The sequence below is a fragment of the Anomaloglossus baeobatrachus genome, chromosome 1 (genome assembly GCF_048569485.1).
Source record: "Anomaloglossus baeobatrachus isolate aAnoBae1 chromosome 1, aAnoBae1.hap1, whole genome shotgun sequence".
NCBI classification, from domain to species: domain Eukaryota; kingdom Metazoa; phylum Chordata; class Amphibia; order Anura; family Aromobatidae; genus Anomaloglossus; species Anomaloglossus baeobatrachus.
This window is the reverse complement of record NC_134353.1, coordinates 240,973,827-240,999,653: the sequence shown is the minus strand read 5'-3', so window position 1 is coordinate 240,999,653 and position 25,827 is coordinate 240,973,827. Positions and strand designations below refer to the sequence as shown.

Here is a 25,827-nt window from a genome sequence, read left to right as displayed (position 1 = left end):
GATATGAAAAAAAAAAAATAGTAAACATTTTGAAAAAAATACATTGAACATACAAATGTATTTTTTTTTACACAGTAGGTAATTTCTGGTGACACATTCCCTTTAAGCAGCAGTATAGAAACCTGTCTCAAATATCCACTGGATATTAGTGGATAATAAGGAGTCCCTTCGACTGTCTGTGCTTTCCAAATGTATGCATGAATTAGTCATTTTTGCCCTGGAAAGCAAAGTGAAATAGAAAATGAACCAGCAAAGAATCTCGGATTTTCCTTCCATGCCAGCCTGTCTTCTTAACATCTATTTTTTATGTCAAAGATTTTATGCAGTGATGAGGTTTATATTGAAAGTGTGGTGACATATTGCAGCCATCACGGGAGTCTTCTTTGATATTAAAATATGAATAAACTTTCATTTGAAGCTGTCTTCATCCTTCAATACATAAGGGCCACCAGACCTCAGGATTGATTGCAGTGTTAAAGGATTAGATCAGTGGAATTAGATTTCCCTATCAGAGGCATTGAATTCATCCCAAGTGTCTCATTGATATTATGGCTTCAGGAGGGAAAGCAGGCGCCCAGCTCTGAATGACTCCAAGCAATCAATGTCACTTTCCTTTATGTGACTTTTCACAGGTGTGTTTTCGATTTTAACTCAGCCGAAACAAAAGAAAAACAATGAAAAAGCAATTAATATTTTTTATTTATTATTTGTCTGCAGGACATGCATTTTTTAGGGTTATTTCCTAAAATGAAAATTGATGATAAAGCACTCAGAATGTGCAATAATGTTAAGCAGTTTCTATGGGATTCTAACTACATTTGTCTGATTGATAAATGGGAGTAGATGAAGCCTTTTTAGAAGGTCAACAATCCCCTTAGAAAAATCCCAAGACTATACGAGAAAAACATCAACTATTGAAAGATCTTTTTTTCCATTATTATTACTGTGGTTCCAAGCTTCAGTGCTAACTCATTTAGGTCTACTGGACACAACCAGTACATTGTACCCTATCTTTACAAGAATAGGGGCTTTTTTGTACTGTCATCATTTTTTTCTGTAAAATTCATAGTAGGAAACTCATCCTTTTCTCCATTGGTGCTTATGATAAATGCAGGGGCTACAAAATAGCAGATTGGGGCTCCAGGATTCCCAAGCTATAATCCATTAGATAGGCCATACATTTATTTAACTTTTTTTATAGCATTAAAATGTATATTTCACTTACAATTGAAACCAGAAGATTTACATACACTATCTAAAAAGACACATTTGCCTGTGGTTCTCACTATTTGACATGAAATCACAATAAATCTTTCCTGTTTTAGGTCAAATGCCAGAATAATGAGATGGAGAATGTTTTAAGGCTTTTTTGTATTCTATTTTAATATATTTATTATATTTAAACAATATAGGACAGCCCATATAATGTCATGTCTTTGGAAGCCCATGATAGGTTTATTGGCAACATCTGAGTTAATTAGAGACACACCTGTGGACGTATTTTAATGCACACCTGAAACACACTGCTTCTTTGTGTAGAATCATAGGTAAGTGAAACAAAATCAGCCAAGATCTCAGGAAGAGAATTGTAGACTTGCACAAGTCTGGTTCATCTTTGGGTGCAATTTCCAGATACCTGAAGGTGCCTTGTTCATCTGTACAAACAATTATACGCAAGTACAAACAAAATAGGAATGTGCAGCCATCATACCACTTAGGAAGGCGATGGGTTCTGTGTACCAGAGATAAACATGCTTTGGTCAGACACACACATATCAACCCAAGAACAAAAGCAAAAGACCTTGTGAAGATGCTGGTGGAAGTTGGTAAGATTGTGTCATTATCCACTGTATAACGTGTACTATATCAACATGGCCTGAAAGGCCACTCTGATAGTAAGAAGCCGTTAATCCAAAAGAAACATAAAAAAACAGATTAATGTTTGCAAATGTACACAGGAACACAGACCTTCATTTTTGGAGACATGTCCTGTTGTCTGACAAAACTAAAATTGAACTGTTTGGCCATAATGATCATCATTATGTTTGGAGGACAAAGAGAGAGGCTTTGAAGCCTAAGAACACCATTCCAACTGTGAAACATGGGGTGGCAGCATCATGTTGTGGGGTTGTTTTGCTGCAAGAGGGACTGTTGCACTTCATAAAATAGATGGCATCATGAGGAAAGAAGATTATGTGGCAATACTGAAGCAACATCTCATGAAATTACCTAGAAACTTAAAGCTTGGGCGAAAATGGATCTTCCATTGGTTACAAAGTATCTTAAGGATAACAAAGTCAATGTTTTGGAGTGGCCATCATAAAGCCCTAATCTCAATCCTATTGAAAATCTATGGGCAAAGCTGAAAAGGCAGGTGCGAGCAAGGCAAACATGGCTCAGTTACACCAGTTCTGTCAGGAGGAATGGGCCCAAATTCCTACCAACTGCTGTGAGAAGCTTGTGGAAGGATATCCAAAACGTTTGAACCAAATCATAGTTTAAGGACAATGGTACCAAATACTAATGACATGTATGTAAACTTTTGACTTCACAGAAAGTAATAAAAATGCCTTAAAACATTCTCTCTCTCTCTCATTATTTTGGCATTTGGCAAGTATAAATAATTTTAGAAATCCTAATTTACCTACAATAGAAAAGGTTTATTCTGATTTCATGTCAGATAATGAGAAGAACATGTATATGTGTCTTTTTAGATAATGTATGTAAACTTCTGGTTTCAACTGTATGTCCACCAATACCTTTTATTAATAGAAACAATAGATGTCTCCATAACTTAAGAGTACTTTTTAGCTTTTGGGGACATAGATAAAGAAGTTGCCTGCCTGGGGTGACCTGGAATTTTATCAATTTAATATAGATGTTTTGTTTTATGCATGTTTATCCAATGTTCGTTTTGCTAAATATTTCAAAATACTTAAAGGGGAACTGTAACTAGTTGTCATTTTTTGTTTAAAATTTATTTCTGCTCCCCATGTGAGTATTCTGGTTTTTGTTATTTTTATATCTACATTATAAATGTACAGACCAGAGAAATAGTATTTTCTGCAAATTTTTATAATCTTTACCAAGAGGCATGAGTCACAAGGTAATTCTAAATACACACCCTCGAGGATCCTGTTAGCACTGCCCCCTTAGTAAACACCATAATTATTGGCACTAAATAAAATGGCCCATATCTCTGGAATAGTACAGTGGATTCAAATAAATATGTGTGACGATATGCCACTAGGTGTCACTAGAAGCTACTAGAACCAGTAAAATCAAACACGCCAGTTGTCAGAAGCCAGGAAGTCAGAAAAGGTACACAGGGAGCGAGCAGAGCCAAGGGCAGGGTACAAGCCAGAGGTCAGAAGCCAGGAAGTCAAAGAAGGTACACAGGGATTGAGTGGATCCAAGGTCAGGGCACAATCCAGAGGTCAGAAGCCAGGAAGTCAGATAAGGTACACAGGGAGCGAGCAGAACCAATGTCAGGTTACTAGTTGGAGGTCAGAAGGCAGAGGGATAATGTCAAAGTCAGGGCCACGTGTAGAGAAGGGTAACAAAGGTCTGGGGTAGGGAGACACGATCAGAACAACACTCACGGGACCCAGACAACTCACTGCAAAGCAGGAACTAGACTGGCAGAATTCCAGGTAAATTTGCTCTCTAATGAAGCCGAACACTCATGAACAAGGCGCCTGAACACAGGCCCCTCCCCATACCAGCACAGGACCTGAAGGCTGAGAAGAAACTTGTCACCTGGAGTTTAATACAGACCATTGGCTCTGCTGCAGAGCAGACCACCACGGATCATGACAATATGGTTTACTCTGGGGAGTAGCAGCAATAAAAGAAGAGCAATAACTGTCCACCATTGACCTGGTAATAGATCCTCTTTAATTTCAGAACACTAATTCAATGCCTGCTCTATAGCATATATATCAAAGTTAAGAGATTCTGATTACTTTACCATTCTGTTCTGTAGGAAACATTACATTTGAAATCAAATGGTAATTTAGATTTCCACTGAGTATGTGGAAAGCAATGAGTAGCATTATTTCAGTATGGAATATTAACCTGTGTTATGATTCATAGGAAACACTAAAGAAAAAAAACTGCCAATATCAACGAAGTCCTGCATGAATGCAAACCATTTCGGGAGCTGTGTGCCTCTGTTCTGATAGCTTAACAAAACCAGCTCCAGGGCTAGCAAAGTTTATTAATAAAATATGAGCTGGATTTAGGTGCACAAAAAGTTAGACGGAAAATATTCCCATGTAGATAGCAGAAAGGTATTAATAAAAAAAAAATATAATATGTTCTGAGAATAATGCAAGAAAAATGGAAGTGTCACAAAATACGATCTGTGACTGTAGACATTTCAGACCCATACCCTGCATGAAGCAATGAAGAAGTCATGCACTTCAATAGCAGGTGATACATTTCCCTGCTAATAGAATATATTTTAAATACAAGCTTTCAAGAGCAGAGTTTTTCCCTCGGTTTCTTAAAAATCCAATCACTTTTATAAGTTCTTCTCATCTGGGGCCAAAATACATTATCATTTTGTGTTCTTGAACAGATTTCAACATTCCTTTGAGGATCTGACTGCTGATATAATTTTAAAGTGATCTGCATTTTGAGAAATAATGTCCGACCACTGTATCTTTTATTATAAGCTTAGTAGTACGACTGTCATCAACTCCCGCAGAAGCATAGTCTGAAAGCCCAATTGAAATCTTTCGTCTTTAATGCAAAACTGGAGCTGTAGTCACTTTTTGACCTGAGCTGTATCTTTTATTGATGATTGGACTTTGAATACAGACCTAGGCGTATTATTTTATTTTCAGCTGCAGTGATGGAAATTATCCTCTATTCTTATAAAGTTTTCTATAAAAACTTTATGTGCTTACCACAAGTAACAGTTATGATATGCATAATGCTGCGTAAATGTTTCTTTGTAACAGTTTGACCAGTACAGACCAGTCTGATCTTCACCATAATAGTCCTATCCCCAATACACATTTTTCTTATATTAGGCTCCAAAACATGTAGTGGCTCCAATTTTTGTATATTTAATATAATTGTCTTTTTTTGGGCCATCTTTGGAGTTATTCTAGAACTCAATGTTTGAGCCCTAAACATATGAGCCAAGTCTAATTTATCTTTTGAGAGCTATTTTGGGTACTTGTTAGTGCTGAATTGTCCTGAATGAGATGCCTTTGATGCAGTTTTGGTGAATAGGTGAGACTCATCTAGTGTATGGAGACTTAAAGAGAGGAAGTACCCCAAAACAGATGGGTTTCTACCTAGGCTTACATTCCTAACCATGTTATGATACTTGTTAAAATGTCCGCTGTTAACTTTTAGGGTGGCTAGCCTTAATTTGTTGCACACTCAACCTCAATCTATTACCATGAACAGCGTACGGAGAATTAAATTAAACACAATTTGCTCGAAAAGCAACTAGAGGTACCCTAACAAAGGATTATTAAAAATGTACTTTTATTATTTTCAAAATTAAATAAACAAATTTAAAAGTGGTATATAGGATGAAGGATTAAATCATCTCAAAAGAGGTGAATCATTCAACCACGGACCGAAGCTCACTATAATGTAAACTAGTATCCTATTATTTTATATATTACATATCAATTTCACCCTACATTGCCTATTTAAAACCATTCAGCTACTAGCCTCCCCAGCATGTTTCACCATAACTGGCTTCATCAGGGGGTTGAGGCTATGGTAAGTCGAAAGCCAGACAACTCCTTTTAAAGGTTTGGTTAGTGATGTCATCCAGGGGTCAACCAATGATGTTGGCTTTAAGAAAAAATAAACCCTCCAATCATACAATATAGGAGCGACGGCTGAATGATTCACCTCTTCTGAGAAGATTTAATCTTTCATCCTATATGCTACTTTTAAATTTGGGCATTTAATTTGGACAATAATAAAAGTTAATTTTTAATGATCCTTACGGTATCTCTAGTTGCTTTTTGGGCAAATTGTCTTTAGCCTTAATTTGTTACACTATAGAGGCATTTTTTTACTTCTGTAAAATGGCTAATTTATCATTTATAATAAAATATATAATTAAAGTATTCAAACCCCTTTAAATGTTTCACTCTTTGTTTCATTGCAGCCATTTGGTAAATTCAAAAAAGTTCATTTTTTTTCTCATTAATGTACACTCTGCACCCCATCTAAACAGAAAAAAACAGAGATGTAGAAGTTTTTGCAAATTTATTAAACAAGAAAAACTGAATTATCACATGGTCATAAGTATTCAGATCCTTTGCTCAGTATTTAGTAGAAACACCCTTTTGAGCTAGTACAGCTATGAGTCTTCTTGGGAATGATGAAACTAATTTTTTACCCCTGGATTTGGGGATCCTCTGCCATTCTTCCTTGCAGATCCTATCCAGTTCCATCAGGTTGGATGGTGAAGGTTGGTGGACAGACATTTTCAGGTCTCTCCAGAGATGCTCAATTGGGTTTAGGTCAGGGCTCTAGCTGGGCCAGTCAAGAATGGTCACAGAGTTGTTCTTAAGCCACTACTACTTTAACTGTGTGCTTAGGGTTATTGTCTTATTGGAAGTTGAACCTTCGGCCAAGTCTAAGGTCCAGAGCACTCTGGAAGAGGTTTTCTTCCAGGATATCTCTGTATTTGGCCGCATTCATCTTTCCTTCAATTTCAACCAGTCGTCCTGTCCCTGCAGTTGATAAACACCACCCATAGTATAATGATGCCACCACCACTGTTGGTATTGTATTGGGCAGGTGATGAGCAGTGCCTGGTTTTCTCCACACATACCACTTAGAATTATTCCCAAAAAGTTCTATCTTCGTCTCATCAGAGCAGAGAATCTTATTTCTCATAGTCTGGGAGTCCTTCAAGTGTTTTTTTGCAAACTCTATGCGGGCTTTCATATGTCTTGCACTGAGAAGAGGCTTCTGTTGGGCCACAAAGGCCTAACTGGTGGAGGGCTGCAGTTATAGTTGACTTTGTGGAACTTTCTCCCATCTCCCTACTGCATCTCTGGAGCACAGCCACAGTGATTTTGGGGTTCTTCTTTACCTCTCTCACCAAGGCTCTTCTCCCCAGATTGCCAGATTGCTCATTTTGGCTGGACGGTCAGGTCTAGGAAGAGTTCTGGTGGTCCCAAATGTATTCCATTTAAGGATTATAGATGCCACTGTGCTCTTAGGGACCTTGAGTACTGCACAAATTCTTTTGTAACCTTGGCCAGATCTGTACCTTGCCCCAATTCTGTCTCTTAGCTCTTTGGGCAGTTCCTTTGACCTCACAATTCTCATTTGGTCTGACATGCACTGTGAGCTGTGAGGTCTTATATAGACAAGTGTGTGCCTTTCTAAATTAAGTCCTATCAGTTTAATTAAACACAGCTGGACTCCAATGAAGGAGTAGAATCATCTCAAGGAGGATCACAAAGAAATGGACAGCATGTGATTTAAATATGAGTGTCTGAGCAGAGTCTGAATACTTAAGACCATGTGATATTTCAGTTTTTCGTTTTTAAAAAATTTGCAAACATTTCTACATTACTGTTTTTTTCTGACAAGATGGGTGCAGAGTGTACATTAATGAGAAAAAAATGAACTTTTTTGACTTTACCAAATAGCTGCAATGAAACAAAGAGTAAAAAATTTAAAGGGGTCTGAATACTTTCCAGACCCATTGTAGGTCTCCTTAACGATAAAAATGTGAGTTCTCCTGTTCGCTTGGATTTTCCTGGGAAATTCAATTTTCAGCAAAGGTATTCTTCATAAATGTTCCTTATTATGGCTAAATCTAAGGAAGAAAAAGAAAAATGCCAACACCTCCATAAAATCTAAAAATATGTTCTTTATTGAAACGTGAATTAAAAAATATTGATCCACATAGTGCCCAGCATTCTGATGCGTTTATGGAACAACAAACTCCCTGAGACATCCTTTCAATGTCTTTCACGTTTCCATTTGTGTTCTATGTCGGAATCTCTAGACTAAGGCGGACATGCATGGAGTCTTTTTATAAAATGGTGAACCAGGGAAAGTGTGGGGGAATGTTTTTTTTTTTTCAAATAAAGTATTTTGTGTGTGTATGTTTGTTGCACTCTCTATCTATTAATATCTACTATCTATCGCTAAATATCCGACATAAATTGAAAATGGTTGAAACATTGAAATCCAGCCATGATCAGTGCAGCTATAGCACTGATCATTGGCTGGAGCTGGGTGATCGCTGCTTCACCCGCCCCCGAGACCGGCCTTGTGACCAATCTTTCCAATCAATTACCAAATAATTAGTAGTTTTCTTCCATCTGGAGGATGGCTACTTTGCATGCTTTTTCTATTGAGCATATCCTACAATTGCAAATGCAATTAAAATATTCACGAGTTTTATGCTAATCATATATCATAGTATTCTTCATGTTTGATAGAGTTAATGCACAGCCCACCATACATTACGCATACCTTGCAGGGCCCTTGGAGATTTTGCTCTAAGATTGCAGTGTATGTGCAGATATAATTCATAACCGCCAACATGTAAGAATTCTATTCCTTTATACGTTTTATATCGCATAACATTGAAAATCCGACTTCTTAACAAAGTACCATAATCCACATTAATTGTTCTCTATGTCTCATACATGACCCCGTATGTTTTATGGCGCTTGCTGTTAACCTTGCCAGCTATCTTTGTTTGCTGCATTAATTTCTTTGTAATGGTTCTCAAAACCATTAGTGAGAAACATTACCAAGACCCCCCCTTTGTTAGGGCATCTTTCAGAAAACATATTCCAGTTAGTATAATAGGAATGCATTAGGGAATATCTTCACAACAAATGTCTTATATATATATATATATATATATATACCATATATAGTATGTATAAAAATGTGTCAGTGATGATCATTGTAGTAATTCTATTATTGTAACATTTATTAGACAGAGTTACCACTGGAATTCGCAGCAGATACCAGATCAGAATGGGGCAAATGGCACGGCACCGCTCTAATACCCTGGTCCTATTTTCCTCCCGGTGTTAACATGATGAATTCCTATGCTATTCACGGCAATGGGATTGGCCGGGTTTATGAATCCTTATATCCAATTCCTCCACTGGAAATAGCTGAAGGGCAAGGCCCCAATTTGTAAGTATGACTATGTCTATGGATCTCTCGACTGTGATTTCAGACAGGACTGAGTTTTAGTCAATGCTTTTAACATTTAAAGGGAACCTGTCATCAGAAATTTTGCACTAAACCTAAAAGATTCCCCCTCTGCAGCTCCTGGGCTGCATTCTGGAGAGGTTCCTGTTGTTTATGTGCCCCCTTTCTGACCAAAATAAAGACTTTGTAAAGTGGTACCTTTTTGTATTCAGATCTTGATAATGGTACACGGGGGCGGGCTCTCTGGTGTCCATTAGTCGGCCTCCCTGTCGCTTTAGGCCGTCCCCCATCGCGCAATTTCAAAGAGGTGACGTGAGGTAAGGTGGCCAGCGCTTGCGCAGAACGGTGGAGGCGACGGTGGAGGCGGCGGTGAAAGCGCGACCACGAGATTATGGGCGGGTACTTGCTGATGAAAGTCACAGCGCTGCCCATAATCTCGCGCATGCGCAACATGTCACCAGCGGTCACACTGTGCACATTGCACAGTCCCCTCGAGAGTGGCACGGCGCATGCGCGAGATTATGGGCGGCACTGTGATTTTCATGACCAAGTACCCACCCATAATCTCGTGCTCGCGCCTCCACCGCTGCCTCCACCGTTCTGCGCAAGCGCTGGCCAGCTTACCTTACGTCACCTCTTTGAAATTGACAGGGAGGCTGACTAACGGACACCAGAGAGCCCGCCCCCGTGTACCCTTATCAAGATCTGAATACAAAAAGGTACCACTTTACCCTTTAATACTAACACTAATGTTTTAGGTACAGAAAGTGGTTGTTCACTACTTCTTAGGGGTACTTTGCACGTTGTAACATCGCTACTGCGATGTCGTCGGGGTTAAATCGAAAGTTACGCACATCCGGCGCCAGTAACAACGTCGTAACGTGTAAAGCTTAGATGCACCGATAAACGATCGCAAAGCGTCGTAAAGCGGTGATCTGTATAGTGTCGGTCATTTTCATAATTTCGCTGCAGCGACAGGTACGATGTTGTTCCTCGCTCCTGCGGCAGCACACATCGCTGTGTATGAAGCCGCAGGAGCGAGAAACTTCTCCTTACCTGCCTCCACTGGCTATGCGGAAGGAAGGAGGTGGGCGGGATGTTTACGCCCCGCTCATCTCCGCCCCTCCGCTTCTATTGGCCGCCTGCCGTGTGACGTCGCTGTGACGCCGCACGACCCGCCCCTTTAGGAAGGAGGCGGGTTGCCGGCCAGAGCGACGTCACAGGGCAGGTAATGTTTGCTATGGCAGCTATCACAAGATATCACATGTGTGACGGGGGCGGGTACTATCGCGCTCGGCATCGCTACCATCGGTTAGCGATGTCGCAGTGTGCAAAGTACACCTTACTGTAACTTGTCAATATTCAGTGACATGTCTAGAATATGAACACCCTATATTGCAGATAATCTAGAATTTGCTGTTCCAAAAAAAATATTTTTAATATGGGAAGTATAGGCTTTCCCTCCCAGGAACCTGTAGGCACTGATTAGTGCCCCCATAGACATTGTATGGTCAGCCAATCCTGTCAAAATTGTCACACTTATATAATGTGTATGGGGGCCTTAAAGGGTTGTGTCACCACTTTCCGGAAGGAAACAGGCGGATTCAAGTCAGGGGTCAGCCCGGGGTCAAGAGCCAAGATCAGTAGCAAAAACCAGAAGCAGGGAGATTACCATAACTTAGCCAGAGAATACGACTGGCTAGGCACGGATGCCTCAAGATAAAGCAGAGCAATTACCCAGAAATGGAGCATGAGAGCAAGCCCCTCCCACAGCCGGTAACAGACCAAATGCAGGGAACGGCCCGACACAGGATAAATAATAACAAGATGACCGCATGCAGGAGGACACAGCAGAAGTCCCCAGCGCAAGAGCCGCACTGCAAGACAGGGCCATGACAGCAGCATAATGTAGGAGCAGAGACCCTGATTCCACTGATGTCATTTACTTGCCTGCTTGTTTTAGTATTAATAAAATCAAAACTTTAAGAGTTGATAACCGCCGGAGTAGTAAACTTGCTGACAAGTAGTCCTCCATATTCATGATCTCTGTCCTCACCAGTGAGTGCCAACTTTCTGCCTATGCACAGTGTAATCTGGCAATCAGTAATGTGGGTAGGTTTATACAGTGCTCAAGATTCAAAACTGCAGCAAGCAGCTCAGTAAGTGACACATCGCGGGAATCATGGTCTTTGACTTTACATTATACTGTTCTCAGATAGGGGAGCAAAAACTTGATAACAATTTCCCTTTAAGTCATATATAGCTTACGAATGTTGGTCTGCTCATACAAATTAAAGCTGAATACCGCTCCCTGGCCATCCTCCTTCCAGTTGCACTGCACTGTAAAGTACACAACAATTAATAATTTACAAATGAGTATGCTGTCTTATAAGATAAATGATTCATACAGCAGGTCCCCTTCACCCTAGGGCACTTATAGGGACAAACCTTTTCTGCCTTTAAATAAAAGATTAAAACATAATCGTCATTTTAATTTTTATTTTATAAATCAATAAGACACATGAAAATAAGCAACATTATAATATAATGTATATATATCTTATCAGACAAATTTGTTTCTTTTTCCGTCTGGGCAAATTGTCACAGTGATTCCGGAGAAAGCAGGGGATAGGGGCTCCTAGCCTGGCCCTCATGCTAGGGGACCCTTGCTATCCCTGATCTTCGTTATCTTTGAAGGTGAGTATGTCTGAGCCGCCTTCCTGGCCCTGCTCCTGACCAGTCCTGATCTTATACCCCCTCCACTTAATCCCAGGGGAGGGCTGGGGTAGGAGTGATTAGCCAACAGAAATAGAGAAATAGGGGAAACAAAAATTCTATCACTCGGCACATTCACACATAGGTATAAGACAGTAGGAGCTTAGGAAGAAAATAAGAGCAGGGAGGAAACAACAAGACAAACGGTAGAACTCCCCAGCAACTCCAAGCACAAAGCAATACAATGACAACAGGACTGGGACACAACAGCACACAGACCAACACAGCAATAAACTATAGTCGGCATGAGAGGACAGGTTCCCCCATCCTAAATAGGAAGGGAGCCAATGTGATAGGCTTCCAATAACATGTGATCCCAGAAGTAACAAGCAGGCAAAGGTTAAGTCTTGCTAGCCTCATTATGTATGAGTCCACAGCTGGTCGACGTCTGAACCTGCCTGTGTAGTTCAGAAGCACCAGAGAAACCATAGGGTAAAGTGTCAGGGTCTGCAATATGAACAGCATCTGATGTCACTGTGACACTGATATTTCATTCTCAAATTCTCTGTTCCCAGGTAACATTAGTCTTCAGTGACTGCAGATTTTTATATTACTGAGATGACAGTTGTTTTTTATAAGATTCTATGCAGAACAGAGGAAGAGGGGGAAGAACGAGTTCTGCCTCTAGCTCCTCCCTCTGCCTCTAGCTCCTCCCTCTGCTGATAGCTCCTCCCTCTGCTGCTAGCTCATCCCTCTGCCTCGAACACCTCTTTCTGCTTGTAACTCCACCTCCTGTCTCCTACTCCCTCCTTCCGCTTGCCTCTACAATAGAATCTTCTCAGTAGCAATTGTCATCTCCTCTCAGTAATATAAAAATCACTGTTCACTGAAGACAGATTTTATCCAAGAACTGAGAATTTAAGAATGAAAGATCAATCCAGGAGGAAAAAGAAGCAGATTTGTCAGATACAACATATTAAAAAGTTGCATATTTCCATGTGTGCTATTTGATTTATGAAATAAAAATTAAAACCACGGACATGCTTTAAGGAGCAGATTCATTCGGACTGGGGTGATTAAATAAAAATTAAAAATAAGAAAAGGTTGTTTAAAGTAAATTGTTCTAGTGAATTGTCTTGAAGTAAAAAGATAAAATCCATACCGGTGGGAATCCATCGGGACCGAACATACACAAAGGTGCAGGGAAAGGCAGCCATCACTAACCGTCCGGGAGAGACTACAGCAGCCGGCTGCGGGACCCGTCCATCCAGCCGTTTGGTTTACCAGAGACTTTGCGTACCTTTGTGGCTGAGTGAGTACAACCGTGCCAGCTGGCACTGCGCTGCGCAGTCCAGGTGACCCTGCACCCATCCAACCCTGCCTCCCCGTCATCTCACCGGGCCCCGGGACCACCAACCCCTACCCATGGAGGGGGAAAACAACATCCCAGCTGCTCCCTGCCATCGCTCCCGGGATCCCCGTCACCAGCAGCGGTGGTGCCCAACCTCCCCACAACCTGTGGGTTGCGTCACGAACCAAATCCCCAAACCAAACTACCCCCTTTCACTCACGGGCGAGGAGCGCTGCTCGAGTCCCCGTCCGGCCCACCGCTCGAGCCACCGAGCCGCCACCGCAGCAGCGCCGGACCTGAGCATTAGCGAGCGCAGCGCAGTGGCGTCCTTCCCCGCCCGCAACATATGTTACAGTTTTTATATGTACCAGAATCACAGACATACGCAGACCCATAATAATCAACGGGTCTGTGCAAACATCAGTGATTTCTCACTGAACATGTTTCCGTTCGGCATACACGCGTGTCCGTGTGTTCTGCACAGAGATGAGTCACTTTTTCTTTGGCATCACTGATGTCACACGGACCACACAGTGGTGTGATCTGTGTTACACGTACCAGAGAAAACACGTAACTTTGAAATAAAATAATTTTTATACTCACCTTTTCCAGCGCTGCTCTCTCCAGCCGCTGCTGTCCCCTGCTTTCAGGCCAGCTAATTATTATAATTTACTGCACCGAGACCCAGAAGTAATGGCAGCGGTGAGACAGCAGGGGTCGTAGACAGGAGAGCCGGAGACATCAGCGCTGCGGACAGCAGGAGCGTGGACAGGTGAGTTTATAAGTGCCTGATCTACTTGTGCTATCACGGAGATCACATGTATGCCAAAATCACGGCAGACAGCGGGCCATATGCATCTTTAAGACATCAGTGAAAAACGTGTGTTTTTGACTGACGTGTGAAAGAGGCCTAAAGGCCACTTTACATGCAACGACATCGCTAACGAGATGTAGTTGGGGTCACGGCATTCGTAACGCACATTTGGCCTCGTTAGCGACGTTGTTGCGTGTGAAACGCATGAACACCTGTTAATGATCAAAATTACTCACCATATTGTTGATCATTGACATGTCGTTCCATTCCTGATTATTGTTGCTGCTGTAGGACGCAGGCTGTTTGTCGTTCCTGCGGCAGCACACATTGCTACGTGTGACATCGCAGGAATGAGGAACATTACCTTACCTCCGGCCGCCCGCAATGAGGAAGGAAGGAGGTGGGCGGGATGTTACGTCCCGCTCATCTCCGCTCCTCCGCATCTATTGGGCGGCTGCTTAGTGACGCCGCTGTCAAGCCGCACAAACCGCCCCCTTAGAAAGGAGGCGGTTCAGCGGCCACAGCAACAACGCTAGGGAGGTAAGTATGCGTGGCGGGTGTAAGCGATGTTGTGCGCCACGGGCAGCGATTTGCCCGTGACGCACAACCGACGGGGGCAAGTACACTCGCTAGCGATATCGCTTGCGATATCGCTGCGTGTAAAGCACGCTTTAGTGTGGCTTTACAGGCATAATCTGATTGAGAAATGTGGCCTATAATGTGCAAAGGAGTGACGACAGCATTTTGGAGCCAGGCAGATGAAGATGTCAATATACTTCCTAAACTCCACAACATCTTTCCACTCAGTGACACAGACTTTTCTTGTCTCATACTGGCAGAGCAGTGTCACTTATCAGGCTTTGCCATTAGGACGTTCATGCTGACATTTGTGTGTTAGAATCTCTTCACAATGCCAATCTTCTTCATAGTAGCGCTGGATATTATTGTCATCCTCGTGATGATTGTCCGCAGCTTACAATCACCAACATCCACATCCAGTTTATATACCAGAAAATTATTTCTTTTTTACTTTTGGCCACTGAGACCTAGCGTTCATGGACGGCCTTCACCAGAGGCATGATAAATATTCTAAGGAGAAAGACGGAACTGAAAATGTGTTAAGTCCATGCAGATTCCCATTAGTTATGTTTCCACTTTATTCATGTACAATCAATAGAATACATTTCGTGTTAATCTAATGCTATTATTTAAAGACTTCCACCTTTCATATTCTATTATTATGGAGTAAGACGGGCATGGGCTTGTTATTTCTATTCACAGAACAGTTCATAGTGTGACGTGTATTGAAGTGTACAATTAATGGAATACATTTATGCACATTGGTAAAAACCTCAACATGGAATGATTGCATAAATCATACACTTTTAAAAAGATTTGTTATTGTGATATTAAAGTGAGCATGGGAAATGGGATTATATAGGTTTGGATGGGACTAAGTGACCTCCTATAGCTTCTCGTAGTCTGCTATGTATGTTGATGAGTGACTGATTCTTGGGCTTGTTCAGTTATAGCAAACAACACAGTGTAATCAGCCTCTCAATCATCTTTATAGCACAACCAACACAGGAACTTTCATTGATTTTTCCTTCCCTTTAGTTTTATTCTTCATCTTTTTATTCCATTTTTATCTTCTGTTTCTTCTTTTTTTCTCTCTTTTCTTTTCGTCTATTTATTTTTTTTGTTCTGTTTTTGTTCCCTCTTTGTTGCTATATTCTCTTTTAGATTTCTTTCTTTCAGGCTATGTGTGCACGCTGCGTTTTTTGACGCTGCGTTTTTGTGCGTTTTGGCCGCTAAAAATGCACAAAAACGCATAAAAACGCACCCACGGCAAAAACACGCAAAAAGTATCAGTAAAAACGCATGCGTTTTTACAGCGTTTTGGTGTGTTTTTGGCTGCGTTTTGCTGCGTTTTTGATCTCTGCGTTTTCTGCGGTTTTCCAATGCATTGCATGGGGGGAAAACGTAGAAAAACACAGGAAATAATTGACATGTCCATTTTTTTTTTAAGCTCAAAAACGCAACTTAAAAAAAAAGTTGTGTGCGGACATCAAAAATGAAAACTCATAGAATTTGCTGGGGAAGCAAAGTCATGCAGTTTTGAGCCCAAAAATGCACAAAAATGCATCTAAAAAACTCGCAAAAACACCGCGAAAAACACACTGTGTGCACATACCCTTATTCCTTCTTTGTGCATAGTCATATTCTTTATCTCCTTGGCACCTTCCATCCTACCTTCCTTCCCCTGCTTTTCTTTGCTTTTGCCTTCTGCTCTTTTTCCTTTCCTTGTCTTTGCTTATCTTTTTCTCATATGATAATGCCTTTGTCTTCTTCATTTTTTTTCCTACGTCTTCCCTTATGTTTTTTTTTTTAATCTTTCCTTGTCATTCAGCTCCTTGTCATCTGGTTGTCGCTTCATCCACTTATTTTTTTTCCTACTTTACTTCTTCTTTTACTCCTTCGCTTCTTGCTTTTTGTTTGCTTTATCCTTCTCTGGCACCTCCTTTTAAACTACAACAAGAAACAAATAAACTGAACATAATCAAGCACTAAATACTGAATAACAATACACAAGAAGTGCTTTCTTACTGAGTGCATCAAGGCCGCTTAATGCTATGTAAACCGACTATCCAGACAGCTTCTGTGCAAACACGGATGAATCAACTGCGCAGTAGATTTGGAAGGATATAACAAGCAAGAGACATTGAATGCCAGATCCTGACTGTGTAATAAAGTAGATTTTAAACTAAGAAAACTTTGAAAAATAGAAATAACGTATAGAAGTAACAAATTGTAGAGCCAGAGTACTGTTGAATAAAACAAAATGTTTAACCGATTCACAACCAAGGACGCTACGTCCTGAGCTGTGTCTGTCCCTTTAATGTGGCGAGCCCATACTATTCCAGGCACATGCATTCTGACGTGATCATCAGACATGTGCTGATAACAGGTGAGGGTGGATCTCTGATCCACCCGCGCCTGTTAACTCCTTAGATTGTGCTGTCAAATTCTGACACCGTGATCTAACGTGCCCTGGCTGTCAAACTCTGACAACGCAATCCAACGCACCCCGGTGAGGATTCTGCTGTTCCCGACACTATTGGAGACCCTGTGATATGATCACGGGGCGCCAATGGGTTGCCATGGCAGCATGGGCTCAGATGATAATGCTTGTCGCTACCATTACTCGTTTCCTGTGAATGCCGGCAGAGTGCCTGCACTCACAGGAACACAGCACTCCTGCTGAAGCATCACCCTAATCAGGAGAAGCGATCAGACAATGCAGGTATAAATTCCTCTAGGGGGACTAATAAAATCAATAAAAAATGTTAAAGCAAATATTTTAGAAAAATATGAAAAAATACCAAAAAACTAAAAGTTCAAATAACCCATCTTTTGCCCCATTGAAAATAAAACAATAATACTAAAAAAAATACACATACAGTACAACCTTGGATTAAGAGTAACTTGGTTTGAGAGTGTTTTGCAAGACAAGCAAAGCTTTTTACAAATATGTAACTTGGTTTAAGAGTAATGCTTTGCAATAAGAGCAAATCCTCACTGTGCACACTTCTGGTTCCGTCCTTTCACCATGCTCTGATCCGCTCTGGAGGTAACTTTCTGTCCATATGTACTGTATACAGTATACCATTGTACAGTACAGTATATATTTTATAGCGTGTCTATCAATTTGCATTTGTGGATATAGTATTGTACTTTCTTTCTGCTAACTAGTACAGCACATTGCTTATACTGTACTTCCCACACACCAACAATTTTATTGTAGGCTAAAGTGCAGTTTAATTTGCTTTATATGTTCTTTACTGTACAGTATTTTGTATTAGTGTACTGTAATAAGTTTATATGAATACAGTACATTTTGTGTTACTGTAATCAGTTTGTATAAATACAGTAAATATTATTGGGTTGTGGAACGAATTGTCTGCGTTTCAATTATTTCCTATGGGAAAATTCACTTTGATATAAGAGTAACTTGGTTTAAGAGCACACTCCCGGAACCAATTATGCTCGTAATCCAAGGTTCCACTATATTTCGTATCGCTGATTTCAGAAATGCCCGATCTATCAAAATATAAAATCAATTAATTTGATCGGTAAAAGGTGTAGTGAGAAAAAAATTGAAACGCCAGAAATACAGGTTTTTGAATGCTGCAACATTGCATTAAAATGCAATAGCAAGCAATCAAAATGTTGTATCTATCAAAAAATTATATAAAAACATCAGCTCAAGACACAAAAAATAAGCCATCACTGTGCCCCAGATCCCAAAAAATGAGAACGCCGTGGGTCTCGGAAAATGGTGACAAAAGCGCCATTCTTTTCTTCTCTGAATTCGCTTCACCACTTACATAAAAGTAAAACTATACATGTTTGGTATCTACGAACTTGTACTGACCTGGGGAACCATAATTGTTGGTTATTTTTACCATATAAGGAACATGGTAAATAAAAAGGCTGTCAGACAAGTAGAAAGAGGCGGCTCTGAGCAGGGAATAGAGCTGGAGCGACAGAGGCTTCCGTTTTACATCTTCACTTGCATATCAATTAAAATACTGATTTCTCAGTAATGGAGGAATGGACTGGACATATAAGGGTATTGCTAGACTTGTCTATGAAAGAGCTACCTATGCATATAAATAGTTTTAAGTCTGAGATTCTGCTGACAGATTCCTTTAAAGCAGGTATAACATTTAAAAAAATAATTTTAAATATCTAAACTTTACATTTACTGTTTAAACTAATTTTTTACTTTGGCCTTTTTTGTTGATAAAGTCATTTGTATGTAAACGAGTTAACAACTCAGTGTAATCATTTTATTAAATACGTGTGTTAAGCTTAGTAACTTTTGCTTCAGATGGTTTAGTTCAGTGCTCAAGACTTGGTTTTAAGTCACTGTCATTAGATATGAGACATGTAAGAGGTTCCTAATTAGGAAGCCCATTTTAACCTCTTCACGATGGGGCCAATTTCCGTATTGTGTTTTCGGCTTTTTTTACCCTGCTTCCTAAAACCAAAACTTTTTTATTTTTTGGTCCACATAGACATATGAGGGTTTAATATTTTGTGGGACGAGTTGTATTTCACAATGACACAATTCATTTTTTCATATAGTTTACTTTAGAACGAGGAAAATTTTCCAAATATAGAGAAATTGGGAAAATACCGAATTCTGCCATTTTTGGGGGGAATTGTCTTTCCGGTGTACATTTTTGTGGTAAAACTGACCTCACAATGTGATTCTCCTCATCAGTTCTATTCTGCTGATTCCAAACATGTCCAGTTTTTTTCTTATTTTAGTAATGAAATAAAATCAGAAGTTTGCAAAAAAAAAAATGTTGGGGGTTGTGTCGCCATTTTCCTAGACCCATAACATTTTACATTTTCCTGGCGATGGAGCTACTGTATCTGATGGCTTATTTTTTGCAAAGCGAGATATCATTTTTGTTTATACAATTTTGGTATAGATATGAAGTTTTGATTGCTCATTGCAGCATTTTTTGTGCTATTGTAGTGACCAAAAAATCTTAATTTTGGCGTTCTTGAATTTTCTTATTTACAGTGTTAACTGATCGTGTAACTATTGTTATATTTTGATATCTCAGACTTTTCTGAATGCTCTGATATTTTGTTTTTTGAAAACAGTTTTCATATTTTTTTAAAACTTTGATTTTTATACATTTCATGGTTTTGAATTGTCCCATTAGGGGACTATAACCTACGATTCTCTGATTGCTTGTGCTATATACAGGAATAACAGTATTTCTGTATATTGTAGAAATCACAGTCTTCTTTGAAGCCCTGCCATAAGCAGGCTTTCAAAGGAGTGCTGCTATGACAAGCACATAGGTCTTTAGCTGTCATTGCAACCCCTTGATGACCTGTAATCAAGTCACGCGTGTGCTGATGGACGCTTAAAATGGCATGCCCCTATGTCGATGCATGTTAAATTTCACTATTAGAGTTTGACACTGGCATTAAACAGATTAACTATCATGGGTGGAACTCTGCTCCACTAATGACTGTTAGCAGCAGGTCCTGGCTGTATTACACAGCTGTTTGAGCTCGCTCCATACACCTGCTTCCGACATGCTCCATGTACATGAATGGCGGATGTCGTGAAGGGGTTAAACAATATTTTAGAGAATTCTTAGTTAATATCAGATGAGACTCATTCAGGAGCTTCATATATTGGCCAGGGAAGAGTTTAGCTTCACACAACATCACTCAGTGCTTGATTCAATGCAACCACCATTCTGAGCGCCTCTACGGAATTGCACATTGTGTCCTTCATCCCCTAACTTTCCATATATACCACCAAAAATACCCTGATATTTTCTCCTGTGCTGTATATAAAAAATTTAGTCCATTGAGATGGGCATCATTTCCTCAGTGTTTGTGCTACTTGTTTGCCCCCAAAAGCCGTTCTCTGGCTTTGATTGATGTGTCGTTCACATATATGAAAGAAATCTTGCGCCTGTGCATAAACATTGTCTCATCGCACAGGCACACTTTACTCTGCTCTACTGCAAACAGAGCATGAAACATAACTGAGCATGCACCCGGGACAGATCATTCCCGAATTGGTTCCAGTACAAAAGAAGCTGGAAAGATGTGGATGGGACGCATGTTAATGCACAGGATCGAGATTTCTTTTGGCTATATTGGATGAGGCAGCACAAACACAGAGGAAATTGTGCCAATTAGACTGGAACAAAAGCATTTACATACAGTGTGGGAGAAAATAAAAAGGTATTTTTGGTGGTATACTAGGTGGGTCTTAGCGTATGATGCACGCATTTGTGTAAAGCACTACAGGCACTCGGAAAGATGGTTCACACATTAAAATTCTGGTGACAGGGTTCCATTTAAACACTCGCTGTCAGGTGTATCCCATATTTTACAGCTAGAGACACTTTGTGACTACTGTGTTTACATGTAGGTTTTCATAGTATTTAAGGTTGAAGGTAGACAAACGTCCTTAGAGTTCAACCTATGACCTAACATGTTGATCCAGAGGTAGGGGGATGCTAATTGATCCATACTATGGGAAAAACGCCTTCCTGACTCTATATGCCTCTATATACAACAATCAGACTAGTTCCCTGGATCGACATCCAATCACAGAATCTAGCAAACCATAAACTGTAATATTTTTTTCAAAAAAGTCATCCAGTCCCTTCTTGATATTTTGTCAGCAACATCTGAACAAAAGGAAAGGGCTGTAATGGTGACCCACTAATTGGGTCCAGGCACCCAAAAAGTTGAAGAAGCATAGGACTATGAAAGGTATTAGGTAGTTACTAAAAAGCAATACCAACCTATAAATTAAGAGAGTCATAAATCCACCAATATAAATAGAATCAATTAATTTATTAGAGACATATCATAAAAAAGAAACCAAACTATATAATACAACATCAGGTGCACAATGAGGAAAACAAGTGGGGAGATTACAGTGTTGCAGATCAATGTCAATATGGGGTGCATATAAAGTGCATGTGCATAGTAGCAGCAGAAGGTACCCAATATGAAGTCCAGACCCAATTGCAAAATGTAATATGCATGTGCCTAAAACAGATAAGGTGCTGGGCTCATAGAAAATTATCAACACTCACCCATAATACCCGAAGATATGAAAGGTTCTGTCTCTCCAAGACCCCTACGTGGGTTTCACGTGGGCTTCAATGGGGGGAGGAAATGATGCCCTTTAGACCGAATCAAAAGCATTTACATATACAGTGTGGGAGAAAATAAAAAGGTATTTTTGGTGGTATACTAGGTGGGTATTAGCGTATGATGAATGCAGTGGTGTAAAGCACTACAGGCACTTGGAAAGATGGTGGCATTGGTTCACACACTAAAATTCTGGTGACAGGGTTCCTTTTCAACACTCGCTGTCAGGTGTATCCCACATTTTACAATTAGACTCTTTGTGACTACTTTATTTACTTGTAGGGTTTCATAGTATTTAAGGTGAAAGGTAGATAAACATTCTTAAGGGTGCTTTACACGCTGCGACATTGCTAACGATATATTGTCGGGGTTACGTCGTTAGTGACGCACATCTGGCGCCGTTAGCGACATTGCAGCGTGTGACACCAAGGAGTGATGATCAACGAGCGCATAAACGTGAAAAATCGTTGCTCGTTGACACTTTGCTCCTTTCCCAAATATTGTTGCTTCTGCAGGTACGATGTTGTTTGTCGTTCCTGCGGCAGCACACATCGCTATGTGTGACACCACAGGAACGACGAACATCTCCTTACCTGCGTCCACCGGCAATGAGGAAGGAAGGAGGTGGGCGGGATGTTCCGGCCGCTCATCTCCACCCTTCCTCTGCTATTGGACGTCTGCTGTGTGACGTCGCTGTGACGCCGCACGAACCGCCCCCTTAGAAAGGAGGCGGATCACCGGCCAGAGCGACGTCGCACGGAAGGTAAGACAATGTGACAGGTGTTAACGATGCTGTGCACCACGGGCAATGATTTGCCCGTGATGCACAACCGACGGGGGCAGGTACCTTCGCTAGCGATATCGGTACTGATATCGCAGCGTGTAAAGTACCCTTTAGAGTTCAACCTATAACCTAACATTTTGATCCAGAGGTAGGAGGATGCTAATTAATCCATACTATGGGAAAAACTCCTTCCTGACTCTGTATACAGCAATCAGCCTAGTTCCCTGGATCAATATCCCATCACAGAATCTAGAAAACCATAAACTGTAATTCATTTTTCAAAAGAGGCATCCAGTCCCTTCTTGAAGTTTTGTAGTTAATCAACCATGGCAACTTCATTTTGCAGAGAGGGCCTTAATCTCACTGCTCTTACAGTAAATAATCTGCATCTGTGATTATGATACAACTCTCTTTCCAATAGACAGAGGGTGCCTCTTGTCACTGTTGCAGGCCTTTGATCGAGCTTGCTAGTAATTTGTTCTCTCTCTATTAAAGATGCTTTACATAGAGTTGCTTTTCATTGCCATGTCTACAAAGAACTGCTTGCAAGTTGTGCAGCAAGACTTATTCTATGCCACAAAGAAGGCTATAGAAATGGGTAACAGAGCAAGTAGTTCATGTTTGATATTTACAAAAGATACAATATTAATGTCAATCTTAATACCGAACACCATTCACGTTAGTAGTATGTGCACATTACTGAGGTCGTGGGAAACATGGAGTAAAGCAGCAGTAGCAATAGAACGCCTATCAATAATAGACAAAAATAAAGTAGCGGAAAAGGTTTTACATCTTCAATGTGCAGCAAAGAGCTTTTAAGTAATTCTTGGAAACGAATGGCGACTTGTCACTTTCTCAGCTTGTTACCTCATTAGCAAAGATAGAATGAACCATTGCTTGCTGAGAAGTTCATTTAAACGTGACAATCAATATGGCTGCACTTCCTGTTGTCACTTCTGCAAAGATGATTACAATATCGAAATGGAAAATAAAATAAAAGCTAAAACATGATCATTGCATTCTCAATATTACCTTAACGTCTGATTAATTGATAGAAATCCTCTTTAAAGTTGTTAAAATGTGTTCCCTGTAAGCTGTGAGCTCTGCAAATAATTAAAAAAAGGTTAAGAACACTGAAACCCTGGAGACAGGTGAATCTACTAATGGGCTCGTTAACCTCATTAGAATGTTGTTTTAACTCTTTCTTTTCAAGAGCACACAGCTCAGAGGAATCTGTTTCATGTTACAATAGGCCCAGCGTAGTCTACTAAAAAATATACTGATTAGCTACAGTGGTCTTGCCCCGATCCTGCCAAAAAAAGGACAAGAGTAGTGTTGAGCAGACCCGGATCTGAAAAATCCGGATCCGCATGGTTCGAGGGTCCGATCCGAGTCCGACCAGTACCCGGGATCCGGGGTGCACGATCCTCTCTCTCTCTCTCTCTCTCTTGTTCCGGATCTCATTCCCCATTGATTTATATGGCCGCGGATTCTGGATCGGATCCAAACTATGACCGATCCACTCAACTCTAGACAAGAGGAAAGCGCTGGGGGACCTGGACAGCGATATGGAAGATGGATAGATGATGGAAGGGTTTTTTTGTTTTATTTTTAGACTGTTGTGGGCCAGTTTGTAACATTAAAAATGACCGGACAATCCCTTTAATTTAGATTGGAAGCTACGAATTCCCCATTGCACTTCCTTAGCCGCCTTGTTCTGGCTCCAAACACATCTGTAATATGATCAGAGTTATGAGGCCAAGTTTTGTGCATCATCTTTCTATCTTTGGAAGTTACCATATTATCTTCCACCATGATGAATAACCATAAAGTGTACCATATTCATAGACTGGTCTCTGATACTGGAAGCAATATAATGCTTGAGGGAAAGAGGCAGGAGAATGGGCAAAAGGAAGAATCTGAATGGTAAATCCCAAACAGAATCTGAATTTTACAAGCAGGAATAGGTTTTTATATTATTTTTATCTGTTTCTCTGTATATATTTACGGTAACTATTTATCAATGTGTTTTTTGTAGTCATCGTCTGGAGTATTTCAAAGAATTTCACCTAAGATGGATTATGGGAGAAGAATGGCAACAGCCCAACTCTTCCTTCTGGGAACCTTCTGCTTGATAACTTCTGTTTCTTATTCGTAAAGTTTCACAAAGGTTTTGGTACCCAATGTTTGCATAATCAGAAGCTCCTTATTATTTTTACAATGTTTGCCATCAGTGAACGAAGCCACTGGAATTACATTCAGAGGTAGTGAAGCCGTTATTACCTACACAAGCTAGCAGGTGAGAAATAGATAGAGTTCAGCCTAGTCTAGATCTTCTGTGCAGTAGATGAGCAGCAGATGCAAAGACCTTGTGAAATAATGTGTGTCTGGTGTTCAGGCTGTTTTCTCACAAAGTATTTCCTAGACTGGAGTGATTAGTAATAGCCACTTCTTAAAACGACCTTTCACGAATTTTTCGATGCTAAACTGACAACATCATGATAGAAAATTAGAAAGCAGAATAAAATATAGTTTTATATTTTACTTTTTCATCTCCGTTATTGAGGTATTAACTTGTAAAATTTAGAGATTTGTCTCTGGGCGTGTTTAATTTTCCCTCTGTATTACATTACCCAATTACAATAAGGTAGAGTCATACAGGGTAAACATGGGAACATCTTTAGAGAGGGTCAGAACTGGCTTTGTCCCTTTGATGTGGTAAGACTCATACTGTTAACCAGGTCACACTGAGATCTCATTACTAATGCTTACTGACAGTACAAGAGTAAGGACAGGAGGAAACCTGTACTATGTGTCATTACATACAATTCTCTGCATCTTTTCCAGGCATCTAGAAATAATGCCCCCCCGCATCTGGCATAGATTTATAGCAAATTATGTGACAAACTGCTGGTACATCGCTGCTCTCCTCTGTCCTGTCAATAAAGGAAGAGCCCGGACTGCTGACCCGAAGGGGCTTAAGGGAGGGCTACATGACTAGGAGGGATGCCAGGCCATAGGGTTAATAAGGGGTTAATGGAGAAAGTCAGTTTGGGCGCGAAATTTGGGGGTGGTGCTAAGGGGCAGTTAGGATCAGGGGTCAGTGTGATTGGTCAGGGGGTGGTGGCTATAGGGGGTCGTATATAGGGCAGGTCAGAGGGGGGTGGGCCATTCCTACCTGGACGTGACTGGAATCGTTGTGGCTGGATCCCGAAGATGGAGGACTTCATGGCACAGATGAAGAGGATGGCGGAGCAGCGTGGACAGCGT

The 25,827-nt window shown here is 40.6% G+C and overlaps 1 protein-coding gene across 1 annotated transcript in view; it reads left to right on the top strand.

The window, feature by feature from the left end:
* Window positions 1-25,408, top strand: part of LOC142291480 (UPF0462 protein C4orf33 homolog) — a 77,808-nt gene extending 52,400 nt beyond the window's left edge. The window contains exons 5-6 of the mRNA XM_075336040.1: window positions 8,957-9,162; window positions 24,596-25,408. Coding sequence (XP_075192155.1) covers window positions 8,957-9,162; window positions 24,596-24,692 — 303 coding nt within the window. The 3' untranslated portion in view covers window positions 24,693-25,408. The remainder of the gene's footprint in view (window positions 1-8,956; window positions 9,163-24,595) is intronic.
* The last annotated feature ends 419 nt before the right edge of the window (window positions 25,409-25,827 follow it).